The sequence below is a fragment of the Rousettus aegyptiacus genome, unplaced genomic scaffold (assembly GCF_014176215.1).
Source record: "Rousettus aegyptiacus isolate mRouAeg1 unplaced genomic scaffold, mRouAeg1.p scaffold_m13_p_11, whole genome shotgun sequence".
Lineage (NCBI taxonomy): Eukaryota > Metazoa > Chordata > Mammalia > Chiroptera > Pteropodidae > Rousettus > Rousettus aegyptiacus.
This window is the reverse complement of record NW_023416286.1, coordinates 41,459,863-41,484,541: the sequence shown is the minus strand read 5'-3', so window position 1 is coordinate 41,484,541 and position 24,679 is coordinate 41,459,863. Positions and strand designations below refer to the sequence as shown.

Sequence of the window (24,679 nt, the reverse complement as noted above, 5' to 3'; positions counted from 1 at the left end):
CTACAAGTTTACGGCTTCAGTGGCTCCTTTCCCAGGTAACTGGACCTTGGCTCTGACTCTCCAGATTTCAGGGTGATGGTCTCTGCTCTGCAACCTTAGTTCTCTGATGGGTAAAGAAAAGTCTTTAATTTTCAGTTTGTTGAAGTTTTTCTTGTTGTAGGGACAGGACTGATGACTTCAAAGCTTTTTACATGTTAGAGCTAAAACTGGAAATTTGGCATTGGTTTTCCTTCTCTGTAATGCATGCTTCAGAGGCTGGTTCTTCCTTGTCACGGAATCAGGCAGTTCAGTTTTCAAATATGGTTCACATCTCAGCACATCCCATATACCTGTTTAATCTGAGAATTCCCCTTTCAGTAATTAAATATACTTTCTTCATGGGTCATTATGATGTGATTTATGACATGTGTGTAATTGTCAGAATTACTGTGGGTAATTAAAATATAAAGTGAATGCTGCCAGAGGCTTCAGTCACTCTTAGTGCCCTCATTAAAAATCAAGAGCTGACCAAATTATAAATAGACTGGTTTGCACAAGTTCCCGGCAAAACCTAATTATGGAACTTATCCTTATTCTACCAGAACTCACTCCATTAGTCATGCAAATTCTGAAATGATTAAGTTATTTTATGTGCTGGAATTATAGAATTAATAATAAAGAGGTGAGTAGCAGTAATTAGATATCACTATGAAACTTTATTATGTCAGGTCACTCTGGTTCATACTGCATCTCTTCCTGACCCCACATCCAATACAACACAACACAGCATGTGTATGCACACGCGTGCACACCCACACATGCACACATTCCTTTAAATAATTTAATAAATAGCTGAATGGCTTTAGTGGATTTATGATAACTTTTTAAATGAGAAAGAAAAAAAGAAGGAGAAGGAATTGTAAATTCTGTATGAGGTATTGGCCAGAGAAAGAGATTGGTAATTATTATCAGGGAATCCTTCCTCTCCAGAAAAGACAAACCACAGGGAGGAGAAATCAGTTATTATATGGAGGTTTCAAACTATGGCAAAAGCCTAAGATTTCATGACTCAATCAATACATCTCAGCAGAAGCAAAAGTAAACATTTAAACAATAAAGAAAGAAGAAAAGAAGGGAAGTATAGAAAAAAGGAGGGGAGGGAGGAGGGAGAGATGAAGAAAGAGAAAAAATAAAACTGCATAATTTATAGGTGGATGTAAGATTCAAGATATATAAATTTATGTTTCAGTTCGACTATGGAAACTCAGCACTGCCAGTTGGTTTGGATGGGGATGAAGCTTATACAAATGTTATTTTGTGGGGGTCAATGGAAGAAAGGCAGGTAGGTGGAGGGTAGCATTTCTTACAGGGATGCAAAAATCCTATTCTGTATAACTTGTTGGCTGTCTTTATCAATTCATCAATTATCCAAAATTTATCCTTTGGTACTCTTTCCCTGCGTTAAGGATAGAAAACTTTCTGTGCTGCTGGAGAGTGAGATCTCAAATGAAAACCATGAACTTAGCCTAGAATATAGCCATCCTCCTTGTGTCTTTCAGGTGTGACTGGTGAATTCAACATTTACATGGGTGTGTCCAGATGGCATCATCATGCAAATGTGACAAATAAACAAAAAGAAACTAATATGGAAGTTCCTTGGGAAGATAACAAAGAAGAGGCAGGGGACAAGATAGTCAGAGGTAAAGTAAGAGAGAATGGGTCTGGTTTGGGGAGGGGTTGCTAAAGTTCAGGTTATTTGTCTACAAAACACTCCTAGTAACAACTTTAAGAGGCGATGGACAGAGGGCTTGACTTTAAAGGACCCAGGGATGAGGACATGAGTAAGAGACAGTGATAACATCAAGATGCAGCCTTAATAAGAAGAGAAGGCAAAAGTATGGTTGCAACTGGTGATTAAAACATCTACCTTGAGAGATACAGAAGCCAGTAAACTTAATACTTTGTGTATATGTGTCTGTTGTTTGATTTGACATTTCACAGCAACACCATAAAGCAAGCAGAAAAAATATTCGTTATTCATAATTTATGGTGATGCAAATAAAATTAAGTGACTTGCTCGAAGTCCTAAGATGATAAACGATGACTTTGGATGCCAGTCATCAGACTCTGTATATTGTGTCCTGGTACTTTATAGAACTGCTCAGAATGAATGTAGTGTTGGCTAGGGAAGGTGAAGAAAATTCACACACACTTCCCCTGCCTGGCTTTTTAGTGGGTCAGTTTTCTTTCCTCTTCCAATGGTGGTAGAGCCTCAAGACTTTGCAGTGGGACTTGTGGGATAATTAAGCAGCTGCCTAGCCCCATCGGAGGAAAGAGAGAAGAGCTAAAGACTCCCAAGGGCACACCTGGGTTCAACATGTACAGGCCTTAGAGACTTCTGTTCCTGCCTCTTCCACAAGAGGCCTCAAAACCTCCATGGGGCTCCTTTTATTCCTTTTATGTTGATTCTAAACCATTCCAATACCAGGAAATTCAGGGAACTTCACAGAGTCCTTTGTGCACTTCTACAGGATGCTTGCACATTCGTCACTCGAAGAATATTAAATCTTTTCAACATATCTTTCTTCTTGTTCTACTGTTTTTGTGAGTATTTTTCAAATTTCCCAGCTTTTTAGGAAGAGAATATGACACATTCGTCTCCAAATGTGGAAGTGTTCCAGCCGGAGGCACTCCGAGAAAATGCATTTGAAAATGGCATTTGTTGGCTTGCTGGAGCCAGATACAGCCACCTCAGCTCTTGCTTGGAACCCAAACAGGGTGAATGCCAGTCAGGGATTCCAACCAGCTGGTGGAATTGGCCTAAACTATCTGACAAAAGGGATCCCTTTTCCTCAACAGCAGCTTCTCCACCTCTTTCTCTCTCTCTCTCTCTCTTTTTTTTTTTTGCTCGAGAACGCAGTTTTGCACTTGTCCTTCATACAAATAACTGGAGGGTGGGAATTATTCAGAAAGCTCATGTTCGACACCCCATCTGTTCATTCCTGACAGCAATATATAATGTAAGGCTATAAAAACTTGAAAAATAATGCAACATAAAAAGGGATTGACTCAGCTCCAAGAGGCCATAAATGGTAACAAATACCACAGGATGATTTATTTCATGCTGTAATCTTTACAGTAAGTCATCTTTCAGACATTTCCTTGTGACAGGTTTTAATAATATTAATGCCCAGAGCAATCCAAATCATCGCCAATAGACGTATTTATCAAGCTGCCAATCCGAGTAAATGAAATTCTATAAGCAATAATGTAACATGTTTAAAGGAAGCTAATAAAACAAGTCAGCAGAGAAATATTACTTCAAAGTATTCTATCCCTCTAATCCAGCCCTGTATGTTATACAGCCAAAACGCAAATCTTTCTATACTTGATTTATTGCTCTAAAAATACCAATGACCTTTTCCCAAGCTTCTGTATATTCACTCTCACACATTCATAAAGCCTGCAGTGCATCCTGCCAGAGTCATTGAACACTGGAGTGCTTAGCATTTATTGCTGTTTGTCTTGCTTTCACGCAGGTACTAGATTGACAGCTACAGTGAATAACATCTAAGTTTCCAAGCCTTATTAAAATTTAACAAATATCTGAGTCATCAACCAATCTTTACAGTGCCCACTCTAGGTAAGCCTTCAAGAATACCTGAGAAAGTGACTTGAAGAAAATCCTGATGGTTTACCAGTTGCCAGATAAATTTCATGTAAGGAAAAACCAAAGTGTATTTTCCTCCAATCAGGTTTGCTTTGCTTTGTATTAATTGTTATTCATGCAGATCACAGTATGCCAGTTGTTAAAACATTTGGCACTTCAAACACAGCTCAATATCGGCCTCCTGCAGGAAGCCTTCCTTATTAAAGTCACTAAGTTTCTGATCTTTAGCACAATACCTGACTCATCTCTCAAAGCAACTTTCTAATTACTGAATCCATGAAAGCACAACACATCAAAGGCAGTCACCAAGTATTATATGGAAATAGGCAGTGCATTAATTTATTCATATGTTCTACGATTAACTGATGGGTTGTTTTTTTCTTGCATATCACACATATGCTCCTTGAGGACAGATTTACTATTTAATAGGCACCACAAGTTCACTATACCATTGTGCACCCTGCAGGGGCATTATGTGTGTGTGTGTGTGTGTGTGTGTGTGTGTGTGTGTGTGTGTATGTGTGTGTGTGTGTGGTAGAATATACACAATACACACACACACATATATATATATATTCTCCTAATTGACATGATAATGTTTAAATATATTTATTATTACTATGAGTCTGGTTCTTGTTTTTATTTGGAGTAGATCCTTTGGGGTGTCTACCAAGCCTATTATCTGACCTTCTTTACTTCTTTGAGAATTGCCTCAGCCCCCACATAATGGCCAAGCTTATTCCTGATGACTCCACTTCCTAGATGTGATTGGACAAGTCAAGGAACCTGATTGAGCTGATCCAATGAGATGCTCTCCTCCTGTAATGGGGAAACGGAATACTGGGAATCTAGTCACCTAGTTTCTAGTACTGGAGCCAGGATGTGGCTTTCAGACAAGAGTAGGCAGATTCCACAGAATAGAGAGTTACAAAGGGCCTTTGTGCAGAGGATGAAGCCTATGTGACAACTCCTTTGACCCAATGGCAGAGTACAGCCATCGGGGCACACAGATTTCTACTTCCTGGCTCCAGCCTCACCAGAAGGTACCCATCGCTTTCTCTCATAGATTTTCTCTTTCATGATTCCTTATTAAAAAATTCCTTGTCTTTATTTTAAAATAGTTTCTGCTACTGGTGAGTAACTGGACATTAATTAAAATGTTTGCATTTTGTTAACAAATCAGCTTTATAAAAGACCATAAATTTGTTTGAAAGGAGTTCATTCCTTATTACAAGAAGTTGGCCTTTTTTGGTATCTTGGTAATCCAGGGTATTTTGAGCTGAGTTTTAGAGTACCCGTGGAACATAGATAAAGATGAGAAGGGAAGCACATTCTTGGTGTACGCACAGGTCCACGGCAGGAGAAGCATGGTGCATATTTGGAGAAGTGAGAAAAGATAGTGTTGCTTGAGTTCAGAGGACGTTTGTGAGACACAGGGGGCACATGATTAATTTTGAACTCTTTCTTAAAAGCACTGAAAAACCATTGAAGGGAAACCATATTGTCAAATTTTCACTTTTGACACACCATCATAAGTATAATATAGTAGTAGATAAGGGGCAAGAAGAGATGTAGGGAGACCAGGTCAAGAGCCATTTTTTAACAGGGGTCTAGAAAGAGAAGATGGTGGCTTGCATAGAGGTTGGAATTGGAGATGGAAAGGGTAGAGAGAGTCAAGATACTTTCAGGGGTGAAACAGAGAAAACATGAGAATTGACTGAACTTAAGAGAGAAAACTATCTCATAGCTTCCTTGCTTGATACTTTTATCCCTTACCTAGACTACCAGCCCCGGTTTTAGACATTGACAGACTGGGCTAGGCTCACTATTTGTTTTCTTGTTTGTTCTGCCATTTGTTTTTGCCTACCTTGGAGTGTGTTTCTGAGTACAGTTAATAGAAGCAGAAATCGAGTACTTGGGAAAAGTTTTAATTTCATGATTTTATTCTCTAATAACTAGAATTCTTCCAGAATCTAGTTACTTTTTCCACTTCTCCATTTCTTCTCCCTTCTTTTCAATTTCAGTACTTTCATCTTTTATATCTAGCCTTGTACACTGTGATTCTCAGTGTGAAAACAAACCAGTAAGGGGGTGATATTAAATCATGGGTTAGGATACAGTTCAAAGAAGCCTCCTGTCCCCTGAAATTTTTATTTCCATGCATACATGCACACACCCATACTCTTGGTAATTACTGTGTCATACTTTCTCTACTCTTCCTTTCTTCTTGGCTTGGAAAAATACACCTGGGTAAATACTGTGACAAGATTCAGTGGATGGAATGTAAAATGAAGGAGAGGAAAGAAGGAAGTAAGGGGAAGGAGAAAGCCTGAGGCTGCTCCATAGATCTGGAGGTAGAGATGAGAAAGCGTGCTTCATTCAGAATAATTTACTTTTACTCTCTCTTCTTCTAAGAAAGAAAAAAGATCCTAAGTGGGAAGGTAGATTTTGAGAGACCCTCTAGGAGGAGGAATATAATCAGAATATTTAGAGATAATCTGCTTTTATAGATGTAAAAACAAATTTCTCCTGTGTTCTTCCTGGTCCCAAATGTCCCTTAAGAATTAGAGTCATCTGACATAGGCCTTTAACTTTAAAAATGAGATGAATGTAAACTCACCCAGAATGGTTTTTGCCTGTTTTACATTTTAATATTGTCACTCTTTTCCCCTAAAAATAAGCTGTAAAAAAAAAAAAAAAGATAGAATCCACATAGAGAGGTCAGAACCTTATGCCACTGGGGTTCATTGATTTTTTTTCCCTACCTCAGAGCTTGTTCTTGGGTGAGCTTAAGGGTTACAGATGAAAATCAATTGGTTTGGGTGGGGTATGGGTGCTGAGAACTGTTCCTGGAAGGCTGAGCTCATAGGCCAAGTAGATACTTGACCTGGTCCTACAAATCCTTCCCAGTTGTCTTTTCCCTCTGAGCTATCTCTAAATCTCTTAAAACTGGTTTCTGAGGCCAATCCACAAAAAAGGTCTCTCAAAGGAGTAAAAGAGAATTCAAGTGAGAAAATAAAGGAAACATATTAGTCATGGTCCTGGCAGCTGAATATCTACCTATGCCATGGGCGAAAGCTGAAACCAGAGATATTTGGAAAGGTTCAAGAATATTCAGATTTACTCCCAAATAGTGTAAAGCCAGGCTTGGCTGACGGTAAAAATCTAACAGAATACTTCAGTTAAAGCAAATCTAGTAAGTATAAAAAATTTTTCATAGACTATTATTTTAAGAACTAGGAATATTAACATGCTCTTGATTTGTAATAAAATGTAAATATAAAGGTATTAATCTTAAGGATTACATCAATCAATCAATAAAAACTGTGAACATTTTATGTTGGAAGATCTTTTGCATTGTTCTCAATTATTAAGCCATACCAAAGGATTAAGATGCTACTTTGAATCAAAGTCTGTAAATTTGCCACTCCCCATTTCAAGCTCTTCTATATGTTCTTGTAACTAAGTATATCTGTAATGTATATATTATAGGAGTATAGAAAGTATAAATGTATGAAGTAAATCATATACATATATATATGCGTAGATATATGTGATTTACTTTATTGATTGAGTCTTACATAGCAACACTAGAATCTTCCCCCAAAGAATAATTTATCTACAATATATGCACTAGTGATTCTAAAAACGTATCTATTAAAAATTTCTTCCATTATCTTAACTGAACATTTTAGGAGAAGTTTGAGACTGAAAATGGAAGCTTCTCTCATACTTTTAAATTGCTTTATGAAAATATTTTTTTAAACTGGCTTTCCCTCACTGGTGCCTTAAACGCAGATGAGATATAATAATACCTACATTTCGTTATGAGGAAACCAAAAAGCAGAGGAGCAGCAAACTGTCTGGCTTAAAACTGGAACTGGGATTAGAATCCCAGTCTCTGGAAGAGAGGCAGGGGGGCTTGCCTGACAAGAGAAATGTCCCTGAAGCAGAGGAAGCCCAGCCTACTATGTAGATGTCAATGGCTCCTGACCTCGGCAAGGCAAGTGGTGGCACCTGTGCCACCTTGTGTAAGGATGGTGTTGCACTCCCATTATGACCCTGGGAACAGAGGAAACTTGACATTTTAAATAACAAAAAAAGTATTTTTTTCCTTGTCTTTACATAAGGGTTTTCTATAGATTTATACACGATAACCTACTCGTTTAGAGCATAAAACAGAATAACATTTAGAAAAAAAATTAATTTCCACATGTTTAAAGGAATGTGACTATTGCTTAAAGAGAGAAAGACTTTTAAATAAAAAAGAATGGTGACAACTCAGCTTTTCTCGGAGCTTTAAGGAGAGCAGAGCAGGTTTCCAAGGAGCCAAGTTATTTAGTTTACTTTTTAGCACTATCTGCAGCAATATTTCAGAGTGAAATAAGTAAAATATCTGTTCCTTTTCATTTGGCAGCAGCAAAGATCTCAGGGAAAAAAAATAAATAAGTAAGAAATATGTAATCCCCACGGTGTAATCCCAGGGTATGGAAACTCACTTCTCTTAAATGCCTCCCTCTGGCATAATTGACTTTTCATGTGCATTTTAATAATGATATTTCAGCAGGTTGCAAGAGAATTTTTTTTTCTGTTGTTGTAAATTATGGTTTGGAAAAAATGTGTTATAAATCTAATTACATTTTCACTTATATTAACAAGTCAGCACAATCTTCCAGCATGTTTACCAAGCAATTCCAATATTTACAGCTGACCTAATTGGTTGTGGGGTAGAAGCAATGAGCAATATTTTATTATCTTGATAGCTGTGTATACGCTGAAGACAGCTGCTAAGGTGTAAAGCTACCCAGCAACCCTGAATTTTGCCTGCCTATTGTTTGCCTTCATCAATCAGCTGTAGAACAGAACGGTATATAAGAAGGAAAAGGGAAGTGGGTTCTGGAATGGGGAGGAGAGGAGTTTGTTTTACATGCCTTTTCTTAACCCTCTCTTGGCAAGAAAGGTCTCCCTCATCATTTGGGGACTGTTATAGACTCAAAAACTAACTTGTTCTTGGCAAGTCTGGTTGAAAATAGATAATTGCAGAAAAGCCAATAATATATTGAGTAAACAGCCCCGATATTTAATGTTGAGTTCAGGACAATTTTAGTCCTGTTCTTGACTTTTATCATCAAAGCCAGTTTGGTCTTTAGAAATATGGGTCTAACACAAGCTGGAAATCCTTGTATTTTCATGTCCTTAGAGAAAGGGCTAATAAAAAGAAATAATTCCTACCAGGAAAAGACCATATTGCTTCACAGGGAGACAGGAACTGGGTCTACCTGTCATATTACTAAAGGTGAGTTCTGTGGCAGCCTTGTCATCCCTCAGATTTAAACTGAAATGACATTTATCTCTAAATATTGTGTCTTTTATACCCATGCTATTGGTGTTAACACAAATGTAAAATGCTAGTAAAAGCTAAGCAGAAACCTACTTTGAGGTGAGTCTCCAAACCATGGGCTCAATTATTTTGTAGACAAATCTTATCTTTTGTGTCACGATAATAGCTAACATTTATTAAGAGCTTATTCTCTGCTAGGAACTTGGCCAAGAGTTTCACAGCCTATGAGATTGGTGCCACTTGTTTTACAGACAAAAGATCTGGGTCACAGAACAGTAAGGGAATTGCTCATGATCGCACACGTGGATGTCAAAGAGCTGAGCTCTGACTCTTGACAGTTTACTTTTGGAGCCCCCACTGTAGTCATGGCAGCCTTCTGCTTGATTGCTCTTGCTGAATCCTCAAAACTAACATGTCCTAGCATCCAATAGGTTTGGAGGTATGGTACTGGATGTACCTGGGAGGCTCTTACTGATGCCACCTAAAAATCATACTTCCTCTTTTGGTTGATCCCTGAAACCCCTAGTTAGGGCTCTTCCTTAACTAAAGTCCTTGATCCCTGATTTAAAAAAAAAAAAGCCACCCCTGGAAGGGTTGATATTTTAAACTTCTGTTTTTGTAAATAATGGTCCAAGTAGATGTTGATGGGGCAGTAAATAGCTGGGGATTGTGAGCCCCTGAAAGGGTGACTAGTGGGGTGTCAAGCAGAGAGCAAAGAATAAAAATGAAAAGTCTGTGACAATTGCCTACATCACATTTTTCTTTCCCTAGAAACTATGTAAGTCATGTCCTTAGCCCTTGAGTAGAGTTTTACTTAGAAACAGTGACTAAGCTTCCCATAGTCTTCACCTTGTCAAGTTGGTCTTTTATATATGACTCTAAATAGACAAGGTCTCATCCCTGCCTTTTAGGAGATTATACATAAGAATGAAAACATGCAAAAACTAATTACTTAATGCAAATAAACATACACACTCAGTAAATGATCAGTTGTCACACTATAATTTTACTCCCATGTAATGAGGACTGCTTCCTCATATTGCCACTCAGCTAAATCAATGGAAATTTCTATAACCACAACTTAACTTCATTTTTCTTAACACCTGTCCACAGAATCACAAAGAAGTTCAAAAAGGCCTTTGTCTCTCCTTTATTACAGCTTCCTAATCTAGCCAAACAGACAGGGCGAGGACAGGGAGAGCAGTGTTAGTGATACATTGAATTTTTTACGGTATTACTCTGACACTTTTATGAACCCTAAAGCTTTTTTGTGTGTTCTATTTTCAAGTAATAGTAATAAAATACTGTTTGTTAACCTAAGGAATTCACTTATTTAATACACACTTGATAAATAATTCCCATTTATGGTACTTTGTTATAGAGTTGTGGCTCATTGCTTCTCAGAAACCCAATTTTTGCCTGCAAGTACAAGACAAGAACTAGAAAGAGGTATTTAGAAGGTCTAAAGGAAAGTATCTACTCATTATTTCCAAATTCTTATCCTTCTATAATCCCTATCACCTTAACTCTTTCATCTGTCTTTGGAACTCAGGCTTATTGTACTTAAAAAATTATTTTTATATGTGTAGGTCTATCTCTATCTCCACTCCTAGATCTATGCATGTAACTATATATGGATACATATTGTATTATTGTTTTCTTTGGACTTTGTATTGAGACTTGATAAAATGCTTATTGAACTCCATACAAATGGTATACTTTTGATTTCCTAGTTATGGACTATGGTTTATTCAAACAGAAAAGTCTGTGTTTATTGAGAGGAAAAGCCATTTTACAAGATTAATATGAAAGAATGGAAATGAAGCACCTACTCAGATCTCATTGACTCAGATTCCTGTAGAAATCTCATATGGATGTACATGAACAGAAAAGAAGAACCATGAATGGTAATTTATATCCACTCTTCTACCTTTGGAAAGACCTTGGAAGCTGGTCTTTAGTAGGAGTTCAGACATCACTGGGGCAAAATGAGGGTGTGTCCCTTGTCTTGATCATCTTAAGCACAGGATTCAATAAGGTATGTAGAACTGATAATAAAAATAGAGGAGGGTCCTGCTTCATTCCCTAAGAGAATAGTGTGTATGTGTGTGTGTGTGTGTGTGTGTGTGTGTGTGTGTGTGTGTGTTAAAGGGGACATTGTACCTAAAAGTGAGAGGTCACAGGGACAGATGTCTCAGGAGTCATGTCTAGGCATAAATTACATAGGGCTGGGAGTAGGTATGCCAGAAAAGAAACAAACGATTTTTGTCAGTTGGATGAATTTCTCCATGTCCTTATGGTCTTCATACCTCTCATACTAATAGGCCTGGAAGAGGATATCCTGGCAATCCTTCTGAATGGACTATAATTTGTTCAGAAACTAAAAACTGACATGGGATCAGTTTTACTGGAAGGCGCTATGAAATAGCCAAAGAAGGAGCTGGACTTGCCACAAAAAAAGAGTGTTCTGGAGGGGAAATGGCAAGCTATAGGCAGACTTGGTTGTGGCAAAGTGACTGAAACAGTGGAAGATATTGTATTATAGATCTTCACTGAAAACCCTATCGATACGCTCCATTGAGCTGATGGTCTATAGGTGTTAGATAGTAGATAGTAAAATTTTTGAAGGTCTTAAACTTCAAACCCTCTCCCTCTGAATGTGGAAAAAATTAATTGCAAAGCATGGAAATCTTCAAGCTAGAGAAACAATGACAGAGAGGGATGGGGGAACAGAACAAAACAACATGAATCATTTTTCACTTGCTCAATTTTTATTGTGTATTAGGCACTACGGAAAAACTTAATTTGTTTCATCTCATTCAATCCTTCCAACATTTCAATTATTTAGGTTCTAATATTATTTCAATTTTGCAGGTGAAGAAACCAAAGCTTAAAAGCTAATGAGAATAGTAAACAAGGGCCCATGCCTACTATAATGACAACCTCATGGCTGATATTTGTGGGCCACTTGACCTTTAAAGAGCTAAGCCTGGGTTGGGGGGTTAAGCATCATGAAAGAGAGAAAAATATAACATTCATGATCTATGGTATCTCTAAAAGAACACAGAGAGTATGAAGAAGTTGATATTATAAATACGATCTTGGTTATAAATTTCACAAAGACTTAGTGGGAAGGTACAAAAGTACATATTTAGATTTCAATATAGTCTATTAGAGTTGAATTAAGCAGACACAGTGAGAGGATTTCTAGGGAAGGGCTGAAATGCCCAAAGACAAACCTATCTATTAGAAATGGCTTCCTCTCCTGACCCAGATCTATAATACACTGCTTGGAAATGTGTGCCTCTCCTTGTTTCAGTTTAGATAGCTATCGCTATCTACTTGAGTTCATAAACACCTACTTTTAAAAATACTGAATGACTTAGTGTGGTTATTGTGTTATTGGTCAGACTCACCATAATATGAATTCGTTGTATCTAAATCTTTTCTTTATAATATCTATTTGAAATCAGTTTTACTGAAGAAGTGACTTTTGATAGAGAAGAGGAAGAGAACAAGAAATAATTGTAGGACAGGTAAAACGGATGAACTCTCCTCAGCTCACCCAAAGTAGGGTGATCAGAGTAAAGAAATTGGAAGCAAAGCCAAAGGGGTTCCAGTAGTGGTCAAGATGCATTTTTAATTACAAAACGTTGCATAGGTATAACTTTATCACCCTGTAAAGGAAGATGAAGTATTCATCTTCTCACATATTACGTGACCCCTTGATTTAAGGACAAAGAACTCAGATGAATAGAGCTACTGTTTGTTTATTTATTCAGCAGATACATATTCAACTACCATCTATTAAAAGGACTTCTGTGTGCTAGTCTGAGAACTTAACTGCTATTTATAACATTCTGATTCTATGAGAAAGGAAAAGCAGCAGTGATACAATGAAATATTTGATTATAACTTTTGTATAAGTTAGGGCTGTCTGTACTGCTTCAAGTTCTAAGAATAGAAGAAAGTAGTTTTTGAACTGATCGGAAAATCCACTGGTGGCCTAAAGACTATATCTTTAAAAATATCAAGCCCATTGTCAGCAAACTATAAATGATATTAATCTGCTCTTGGTATGCGAATGTAATACTATTAACATATGAAAAAATAGATCACAAAGAGCATATACCACGCATTTGACATTTGTTTTTTCAATATGCCTATTTGTCTCTCTTAAGCCATCAAGTCTATTTTATCACCTATAGTTGTTACCCAGACCATATGTTTACCAGTTTGCTGGCTGGAGTTATCTTTGCCCTGCAAAAAAAATTAAAAAATAAAAAAACAAAACAAAAAGCCACCCTATTCTATAATACTAAGTGGAAGCAAGATCTGTCATTGATCCCATTAACACTGTGCTTAAACCAACTGAGCTAACCAACTTCGTTGATGAAGTATCACAGAAATTCACCCACAAATGGCACCTTTCTACCTAAGAGAATACCACTATCTAATCAGCAGTATGGCCCTGATTAGTGTTTTTTTAAGCCTCCGTAGTTCATGCAAACATAACTTGCTTTCAAATTAAGAGGTGTAAGTGAATTAAGCATCATCTTTAGATATAATCTTAAGGGTAACTTTCACTTTCTCCTAGATGAGTTACCATCATTATCTCAGACTGGTAGGGGTTTTTAAGGCTTATTTGGGGATCATCCAGCCAGGTGTAAGGCAGATGGGCCCAGTTTGTGGATTGACTAGGCCATTTGGGTCAATTCACCTTTTAGATGACTGCCTGCTTTAGTCCATTTCCTTATTTATCATAGACAATGGAGAATTAAAAACAATGGGAGCAATACCAATAAGTTAAATTATTTTGTTTTTATAACTTTGCTAAACAGTAGTGGGAAAAGTCAGTGAAACAATGACTGTGGTTCTGATTTTCCATGAATTGCCAATCTTCTATTATCGCAGAGAAGACATGGCAAAGAATAAAAGAAAGCATAAACATGGTTGGAGCACTTTAGGTTTTACCACATATGTTGTGTTTGTATTATCGAAACAAATTTTAAATTTGAATCATGTTTTTATAACAACTTTGCATTAAAATAAGCATAATGTACATACATATATACACATATGCACAATACCAATAGCCAAGAATGTATTCTTAAGAAATTTGAGATGTTATTTCTCACAGCACTCTACCATGAATTCTCACGTCTCATCAGGCTAGATGGTACATGGAAGGCTCCATGTTTTCCCCATGCCTTGCCCATGTCATATCTGTCATAGGAGTTGAGATTTTCACTCTCTTCTACCTTCCCAAATCCCATCTCCCATAGAAAACTTTCTGAAACAATCCATCTAGCTCTCCTTGACTTTTTCCACCTTTAACCTTCTGCTAGAATCACCAATGCTGCCTTATTGGGCCTCCAATTGCTTTGATATGAATTCATCTTATTTATCCAACTAGATTGCATAGGAGTTAAAACATGATTTCTATATTTATAAACACATTGAGCGTGGTACTTGCTTAGCACATAGTGGTACTCAATAAATACCTGTTTGCCAGCCATTTTAAAAGAAAAAAATTATCAGCATCGGCACATCCCAATGCTAGTCTGCAGTTGTTTCGTTGTCATTAAGAGTGAGGCAAAACATAAATTCACAAAATTCCGTAGCACCCTTCCTCTAAGCAGTTCTTAATCCTTACTCACAGATTATCTCACTCAGTTTAATAAAATCCTGGAATTAAAGCAATGAAGGGCAGAAACCATAATTCCTAGGATTTTTATATTCCTCTTAGTGCACACATGAAATGATGGCAACTTTGGTGGCTCAGATGTTTAATGCTTGCCTCACCTGTAGGAGAGGAACAGTAAACCTCCACTAACCAGACCCATTAGTTTAGAATCTTTAGTTAAACAAAAGCACAAGTTTTCATGTATTAAGAGAAAGAAGTAAATTATAACAAGAGAAAGATTAAGAATTTATCTCAAATCTACATCTTTTGAAGGCTTTTCACTTACTACATTTTCAGTTCAATTTCGTACACCTTCATAGATACAATAATTGATACTTGCAATACCAAGGAACATTCAACGAGCACTTACTCTCAGCCAGGAATCAAAAAAAAAAAAAAGTGCTTTAAATACCTAATCTCATTCAATTAGTACAAAAAAAAAAAAACACTACAAAGTATTCATTACTATTCTCATTCGAGATATCAAAACCAGGACGCCTTGAAGTAAAGCAATTGCTCCAGATCACACAGCTTAGAGCTAGCATTCGAACTTACATTATGCAATTCCAGAGCATAATGACTGTGTTCTACTGATAATACAGTATTTACCCATACCCAATCACATTTCTCAATCATTAAGGATTTTTTTTTTGGTGTAGTATAGCTACTAAACTGAAATGCTGGCAACATAACACAGAGTTATCCACAATAAAATTTACCGTAATAGAACTTTTAGATCAACCCTCTATGTGAAATCAACTAGATAGATCACCCTCCACCTCCAACCATGTATTCTAGTTAACTAACTTTTTCCTGTCAGAAAAGCGTAGGAGAAAGAGAGTTGGGGAGAAAGAATTTACTGATTCCATATTGTAAATTCCAAAACAAAGACAATTTCATCATTAATTTGTTGGAAATAGGGAATAGATTAATAATAGAAAGCCTATTCCTATGGGGAATAGTTGAAATTTTGTTCCAACTCACATTTCTAGAAAGGTGATATGAAAATAACTGAGTACATGACCTTTGATTATCATAGGTATAAATTATTTGAGGAATATTGGGAAGGTATATTTGCTTAGCTAATGATATTGGGGGAAGTAGGAATGAATTTGTGTTGGTAAAGAACAATTCCCCTGGTCAGTATAGGAGATGATTAAACAAGTATTCTGGTTTAAGTAAAAATTTTCTTGCCCTGTGATTCTCAGAAAACCATAGGGAATGAGAATTCTCTGAGGCTTTTACCTGGTTTTAGTGCTCAAGTTGCTAATCATGCTTGGTCGTTCCCCTGCAAAAGAATCCTGCCTTTCTGTATCATGGAATCCTTTGATGGTGCTTTTCCTTAGCATGTCTGTTGTCTCTGCAATAGCATAGCAATCTTAGTGAGTTAGCATATCTATTCATAAAAATTTTGAACAATTCTTATTGGCTGAGACATTTCTAGGCCCCTAAGGAAAGGCTGCAGATATTCAGCAATAGACAACTTCTAAGAGGTTGAATGATAGAAAACTCCTTAATTTCCTTTTACAAAATTAGAAAATGACTATGAGAATTTCAGAACCATATAGTATGCTTAAAATAAGTACCTGTTGAGTTGCTGCTGTACTTTTCTAATCCATCACTCCTATCTAATCCAAGAGTATAGCATCTAGGAGCCTTCTTGCTGCAGGCAGGGTGTAGAGCCACTATAGGACTCGAAGAAAGAAAATATTCCCCTTCTCCCTTCTGCAGATACTGCTCAGGTTGCAATTCATTCTACTTGGATATCGCCTCTTTTTATCTATTTTTTTATTCAAGGCTTTCTTTTTTATTCATTTTAACTTTTTAAAAATCTTCATCTTACATAAGCTATGTCTCAAAACATTGGTGAATTTCAAAATCTGGATATGACACAAAAGCTAATAATTTTCTCATCTGCAAAATGGAGATAATACTGGGATTTCGAAGGGTGATCATGAGGATAAATGCAAGAATGTTTAAAATTTAATAATTAAATGAGCAACATGAAGTTGCCCTGAGATGAAAAAACTGACACACATGAGCTATTACTTCTTCCTGTACCCTATGTTGGCACTCAATCATGACATTCTTATTCAACCTAGGAATCCTTTTAACACATTAACTAGGCTAGCAAGCCAGTTTTGGTCAATAAGAATTGGCACTTGGCATGGTAATAAAAAAATAGCACTCTAAAGAATGCTCTGGCAGTTAAATGTTTCTCTTTCATTCTTCAAGGACTCTGTGTTATCTGCTTGTTTGAACTTGATCAGAGATGAGATCATCTGAGAAGACGTTATCAGTGAGACAAGGTCAAAGAGCAACTGCCATTGCTACTCTTCTTCCCCAACCCACCTAAGCCAAAGAGACATGGCCTTTTCTGCCCTTGTCAATTTAAGAATCATCTCTGTACTTAGACCACTCAGAATAAGGAGTTAATGTGGAATAAGACTTTAAACCCATATATTACCAGGTTTTGGTCAGTGGCAGACAAAAAAAGGCCACACCTTGGTATCCCTCTTCTTTTGTTGTCATTCTTTCTGAACCATTCTAATTCACAGAAAATGTTAATTGAATCAAAACACTTCTGAAAGAAGAGGAACATCCTTTGGATATATGATTTGCCTGTTTAAATCATCAGTAATTGCATCACACAGGTGTGATAAGAGTCAGGTTCGGCATAAGACTATTCCTTACCTGTAATCCTCAGAAGCCTTCACTTACATATGGAGGCTTGATGAGGGTTTTCAGGTTGACTGATGTTTCCTTATTTCAGGGTTACCTTTTGCCCTAGGGGAATGGATCTGAAAGGGAATATCTAAAGAAAAAAGTGAGAGCTAATGTGTTACCAACTGTCAATCTGTAAAGGCTAGCCTGCTTAGTACATGTGATAGAAGGTTGAGCTATGGAATGTAAATGGCAACAAGTTCAAACTGGCTTAGGAACAATGGAACTTAAAGGAAGTCTCTGCCTTCTCAAGCTTAATTCTCTAGCCAGCAATATTTGCCAGGTACTAAAAAAAGGGTGTGTGGGGAGGGGAGGTAAGTGGGTGAGGTGAGTGCTATGAACCTCTGGAAATTTTTGCTGAAGCTTTAAATCTTCTCTTACATCATTTTTAATAAAGTTTCTTTTGAAAACACACTGATGATTTGTATCAGTTTGGAAGGTTTCATAATCATTGAGATGCATACATATATGTGCGGGTTGGAAAGAACAGCCCGTATGAGCACTGGTGAAGGCTCTGGCTGTGCGTTGGCAGCCTGACACATAATCTCTTTTGGCACTTTCCAACTCTAAATTCTACAATCTTAATGACTTTCAAAAAAAAAATAACTAAAAGTGCTCTCTCTACCAGGTTAAAGATAGAGCAGTTAAGAACATTCAACGATCTATTGTTGCCCTTGTCCCCAGTTTCTATGCTTCTTCAAACATTTGGGAACAAAGCAAAGAATAAAATAAGACACAAAGTGACCTCTCTCAAGGCAGTAGATAAGCAACTGAAGTTTCTCTAATTTTATTCTAAGACAGTTTGATCATTTTATTTACTTATATTTTTATCTATATACAGCTGACAGTGTACAAGAAATTTTTTTTTCATATTTTAGGCAAGGAAAAAATGGAATGTACTTTGCCTAACTCTAGACTGATGATGTCTTTCTTGCCATGGCTTACTGTGACTTCCCTGTGGATATGCTAAAGAGGGTTTCTGGACAAAGTATTAGATATCAAAAAAGACATGGCATCTAAGACCTGTGAATGACTGAAAAAATGTGGAAGTCCTATATGTGGCCAACATTTTAATTAACTTTTTCTCTTCTCCAAGAAGTGATTTCCTTGAGAGCTATGTGCAAACATTTTCCTTTCCTCGCTGATGGCACCACATGTTATGACATGCCTCACATATGATTTCCATATGAATAACAATAATTCCACTCCTTTCTATCTCCTTTAAGAAATCTTATCACATAGTTCAAATAAGTGAAAATAATTCCTATATTATTTGAATAATTCTGAATCTGCTCCAATTTACTAAATAGCTAAATTGTCACAATTATGTATAAAATTTTATATTTACCAATCATTGTTACACATCTAAAAAGTGATATTACGTATTATGGATAAGAACCACTGTGAGCCACTGCTTTTAGGAGTTCAAGAACTAGTAGGACACTAGAGCAAGTCAATACCTGATTCTTGCAAATAGAGGAATAACATTTATCCATCTATTCATGATCAGAACTTTACTTCAAGAAAATTATTATGAACATAAAAAATGGCATGGATTGACACGAAAAGAGCCTAGATCCAGGGAAATCAGCTAGAAAGCTGCTGTAATCATTAAAAATAGAAATTAAGAGTGCTGCGGCTGAGGCGGAGATGGACACTAAGGACCAAGGAACGTGGAGCCCTATAGTCAACTGTAAGGTTAGAAGAATAATAACGACTGTCACAAATATAGGAACACAAGATATTTCTGAATGTTCTTTGTGGACTTATTACCAAACTGTTTTCCTTTTTATTGGAATTCAGTGGACGCATGGTCTTGACCCTGCTTTAGAGAAGAAGAGTTATACAGGAACACATCTGTTTTACCTAAGGCCACTGGTACAGGAGGAGTGCTCTGATGGACTTCAGAGCTGCTCAGGTAAGCCAAACTAGGGAGGCCAGCTGGCAGAATCACTAATATCTCTACCTTCTGGGTCTGGATTTCTCCTCCCTAGGGAATATTGGCTGGGATGTCTCCTTTCTTAAAGAGGACAATTAGTCTTAGATATCTATGGAAAAAGTGACCCAGGGCCAAACCTAAACAAACAAACAAACAAACAAACAAACAAACTGTAAGTAAGGTAAATTCAAGTGTGGACCACCTATTCAAATAATTTCTTCCTGTCCCTAACTCCTTTCACACACTTTTTCTAATTTTATTTTCATAGTTCTCCTCTGTTTCAGGTGTAACTCCATCACGAAAATTAACATTTTAACGAGAACTCCAAACCAGTCCTCAGTGGGTGGGGATTAGTGGTGTTTGGTCACAACTTTCTTAAGGGTCAATTTCACATTGTCCACTCCCTCCACTCCATCACAAACAAAGATCCTTATGTGCACCTCCTTGCCCTGGTTGAGGACCACTACTCTAAAACCATAGGCATTAGAGATTTCAACAGTGAAACAGCAGGCAGAGAACTCTATAACCGGAACTAGGAAAGTTCATGCCCAATAATTTATCTAATTTATATTATGCAGAAAAGCAAAAAAAAAAAAAACAAAACAAAAACAATTTCTCTTCCTGTTCTGAAAGCTAGCCCTATTTGTTTTTGTGCTCTGACTCTACCCCCTAAAAAATAAAAATAAAAAATAACTCAAGAAACAGTGTAAAATAAGTAAAACCTACTAGAGCTTCTCTGTCCATTCTTATTTCATTTGTATTTCAGTGATGAGAAAAGAAATAAGATTCTTTTTGAGTTTACGTTCCCATAGGAAATACATTAATTAACATATATGCAATAAATTACCAGTTGCCAGGCACTAGTCTTAACCACTGTAGCATGCTGCCTCTCTGAAATGTTAGATTATGAACTTAAATGGAGAATCTCTGGTGTGGTTCTAGTTTAGAAAAATGAAAGTAATCTAAGGTGGAGGGATTATAATTTATAGAATATCAGACTAGAAAAGAACCACCGAGGTGATGAGGACTCCCCGGCTTGGAAACGATGACACTGACACCCCAGAAGTTAACATGTCTTCCCTAAACCACAGCTAATGAATGATACAGCTGAGCTAAGAATGTGAATCCTCTGAATTGTCATTCAGTAAAATCGGGGAGGAAATTAGCAACACCAAGAAAACTTAATTAGCTCAATAAAATGGTAATTATTTGAAAGAAGTGAACTGGGGATACACTTCTCCTGCCCTGAAACGTGAACTATATTCGTCCTGAAATTTGTACAGATCCGAAGTCAGTAAAGTATCTATTTTGTTACCCATTAATAAGTTTCTAAGTTTTTGAAAGTTAATTATCTGGGAGAATTTCCAGATATTATCATAACTTTTAAATCTATAAGACCAAGCAGTCCTCTCTACAATGATGTCCTTTTTGGCAGATTTCCCTAGAACCCTCCAGTTTCTAATTCACACTCACTGTCTACCCATCAGACCAGTGAGCATTTCACAGTACTCTGCTGCCATCGCCTGGCATTCGAAATCAAGAACAGCTGACTCACTCTACCTGCTGTTTAAGAATCTCTGTTCCATTGATAGTGCTCTCCTGAAAGCAGTGTGAGGGGATTGCTAGGAGTGCTGACTGAGGATCAGTATGGAGCAGGAAGAAGAAATTATTCTATTATGGAAAGAATAAAAAATTCTGAGGGATGTGATAACTACATCACAGTTCAAAATTGTAAATTGGTAGTTTTACTAATATATTCCCTAGACACTATAAAATACATGCCATAGAAGTGGGTAAAATTTGACATATCTACAAATATGAAGGCAGAGCCTTTCTCTAAACAAAATTATTTTCACCTTTATACTAATTTCCTGCTTTAAAATATTTATAGTAAAAGCACACTTAAAAGTCAACTAAATAAGGGAGTGATTACTGTTTTATAAAACATTTTTTGTTTTAAAAAATGACTGACAGTAGTACAAGCATATGCATGTATACAATTTATTTGCAAAAGTTTGATTTGTACACTGTATACAGAACTATGTGTACTGCATGAGATCATGCTAAATTTATATATAGTATAAAGATATGTATAATGAGATACTTTTAACGTATCATTTTTTTCTTTTTTATTCACACCTTCTTTACTGGGATGTTTCTCCTACTTAAGCAGTCTCATCTATTGCCTCAAGAAAGATTCCTATTAATATAGATTTCAAAAAGAGTCAATGCTTAACTTTTGAATCAAAAATAGGGTATTAAAGCCTACTTAATCAAGAATATTTTTCAGATTGAAACATTTCAAGAAATTACATAGGAACAGTTCTTTTCTATGTCCAAAACTGTCTCAGCTTCTAAAGAGAAAATAAAGACAAGGTTAAGACAGAGCCTTTCATTTTGCATGTGGAATGGCAGTGTGAGAAGCTCCATAAACCTGCTCCTCAGTGAATTTCATCTGAAATTCATTTGCCTGGCCTGTGAATGAATTGATTAGATAACTAGTCATGTTTCTTTCAGCTCTAAAAGGCTGATTTCTCAGGTCTTGTATATCCACTGGGGAAACGTCTGCTACTTGTTGGCCAAGTACAAGTGGGCATTGTCCTTTAAGAAATGGAAACTCTTCTGTTTCCTTGGCCGTGCCCCCAAGAAGCTAAACTGAGAACAGTCATATATAAAGTGCAGTTACCTGTGAAATGTTGATAGCTCTTGCTTTTGCAGCTACATAGTCCAATTAGCTCAGGATTATACACATCACCGTGACAGGTGGCACAGTAAAGGAAGGCTCTGGACAATGAAAGCAAATCAAGAATGACTTATGTGAGGCTTAACACAAGGAAGCATGGCGCTGACTCAGTCTGCCTTCTATTAAGTTGTATGTGCTTTAGGACTTTCTCTCCATAAAGTAATAATAAAAAAAAAAATTACCTTCTGACTTCTTTTGCCGATTCAGCAATAAAGAACCCTAATGTGTTCTTGCGTAGCTTTACTTCTGCAGATGGATTTAGTATCAGACAACTAGAAACAAAAAATAAAAATACAGTAATTTTCCCCTCAAATATCCATGCCAACATTTGCTGTTTCATTCTGTCATTATCAGTGGATTCTCTAAGATGCAGAGTTAATAAGACTCAATACTTTCACTGCCAAATCTGGTAAAAATGTGAATTTGACTATACTTAATACTCTGATTGCTGCCAAATATGCTGTGGGGAACCAGGTCACAACATGACTGCAGAGCTGCATACACAGCCGAACTAAAGGTAAGCTCTTCTCTGGACTATGTCCTGAAACTGAGATGGTCAAACCAACTCAGATGCATGAAGCCTTGATAATTTAGGCTATCCAATACCACCTAGGCCAAGGCCACACAGTTGCTAGTTTTATGATCATGCTAGTGGTGTTCATCCTTTGGCTACTAGACATTTAAAATGAAATTATGCCTATTAACCAGCTGGGTTCAAAAGCTCCTTTTATTGCCTATACAATTTTTGAACTTGTATGTTTGATTTCATTTTTGTCTCCTGATTGCAAAATTTTTGAGAGCAGGAACCACATAAATTGTTTCTATTTCTATATTACTTGAACATTTTGATTTTTGATCTTCTTATGGTCTGTGTGTTTAAAAATGCTGTCTTACAAGTTTCATTCACAATCCTCTTTGATGCTTCTCCATCATGACTACTTGAGTTTCTTGTATTTCTCCCTATGTTTGTCAGGATCTTCTGTTTTTACTTTCTATGTTTTTTCCCCAGACTTCCACTATGGTGAAGTCTTATAACCCTATAACTCCCTGCACCTCATTCGTGCATGATGGAAATACTCCTTTCTTCCTCTAAAACACATTCCTATTATGTTCACATTGCACAGAGGTCAAGTTCTATTCTGTTGCTAGGGTACTCCAAAGTAACTTGAAAGTGTTAGAGCCTTTCAAAAACAGAAGGACTTACACAACAAAAGCTTTTCAGCCCGATGCCAAGAATAGAAAGCTGTGTTCAGGTAGATTATTATCCGAAACATTTGATGACATTTTCTGAGTATTTACTGACTGATATTAATGAGTAGAATGATTGCTTTAACTTTGAAAGAGAAAGAACATGGATTTGTGCCTCCCGTTCCAAATATCATTGGTCAATGTTCAACAGCTAGCAAGCATATGTTTAATTGTATTATTATATCTTTTCTTTTTTTTTTTTAAAAAGGACAGTCCTCTTAACTTTTGTTATATAGTTATGAAGATACTATCATGATAATATCTCTGATTGCATTTGAAAGAGGAGGTGGATGTCCTTTGAAGGTTTTTCCAAACTGGCATTATTGCTTGATCCCCTCCTCTCATGAATCATGGCCAGTTGCTTTGTTCAAGAATGTTCCTTACTGGAACAAACTCAGAACATTATTTGACTGGGTCAGATCCAGCTTTATCTTTTAGCAGGTGACAAATTATTCCCTAAGACAAATCTTTATGATTATCTGAGGCTTTTGCAAGTCTTAGAGTATATTTAAGCGTATCAATTAAAAGAGACAAATAAAAGGTGAGTAAAAGAGGGTTTCCCCATTTTTCAATATACACACCTAAAGCCCAGCCCTTGAGATGCCCTGTTTTTCTTCCGTTTTTATAGATGGCTGTGGTGGATTTAGTACAACTTGATGATCAGAAGCACAGTCCTCAGAGCCAGACTAAGCTCAGATTCTGACTCTGCCACTCGGGAGTGGTATGAGCTTGGGGAAATAACTTAGCCATTCTGGGCTTCAGCTCCCTCCTCTGTAAAATGGGACTAATAATTATGCACATCTCACAGCGCTGTTGTGAGGATTTAAGAGATAACATAAATAAAATGCTTACAGCATGGTTATCATGAACTAGCAATCATATAAAAAAATTTCTATTGTCAATGTCTTGCCAAATCAGGATTTAATTCCTTTGATTCACCAGACTTTTTGATGAGAAATCAAAATTAAATCTATGTTAGAGCAGGTTCCTCTTTTATTGTGGGTAGATGCATACCTGACAGTAAATAACACCAGGACCTCTCTGATATATATGAAAATTAATTGTTTAATGAATATTCATGCTTTTGGTCTATGATGTTCTAATAGTCACCCTAATAATGGTGAATGTCAGAGTTGAAAAGGATCTTAAAAGCATTTGGTCCAGTCATTTCCAAATGCTAGTGAATAAACTGACTTACAACATTTTTAGGCCCCATCCTTGGAGATTTTGATTTTGTAAAGTTCAGACATGGGGTTTTGGACTCTATGTGTCTTTAAAACTTTGAAAATAATTCTGAGGCATAGCCTAGGTTGCTGAAAGCTAAAGATGCTAAAAGTTTGTCAAGCTTT

General features: G+C 36.7%; 1 protein-coding gene across 1 annotated transcript in view; it reads right to left on the bottom strand.

Annotated features, from left to right (window-relative positions):
• The window catches only part of KCNU1 (potassium calcium-activated channel subfamily U member 1), a 105,363-nt gene that overhangs the window by 39,460 nt on the left and 41,224 nt on the right, over positions 1-24,679 (bottom strand). Inside the window, exons 17-19 of the mRNA XM_016155230.2 lie at positions 22,265-22,354; positions 22,026-22,123; positions 15,922-16,036 (exon numbers count right to left, since the gene is read on the bottom strand). Of these exons, the coding sequence (XP_016010716.2) occupies positions 15,922-16,036; positions 22,026-22,123; positions 22,265-22,354 (303 nt within the window). The remainder of the gene's footprint in view (positions 1-15,921; positions 16,037-22,025; positions 22,124-22,264; positions 22,355-24,679) is intronic.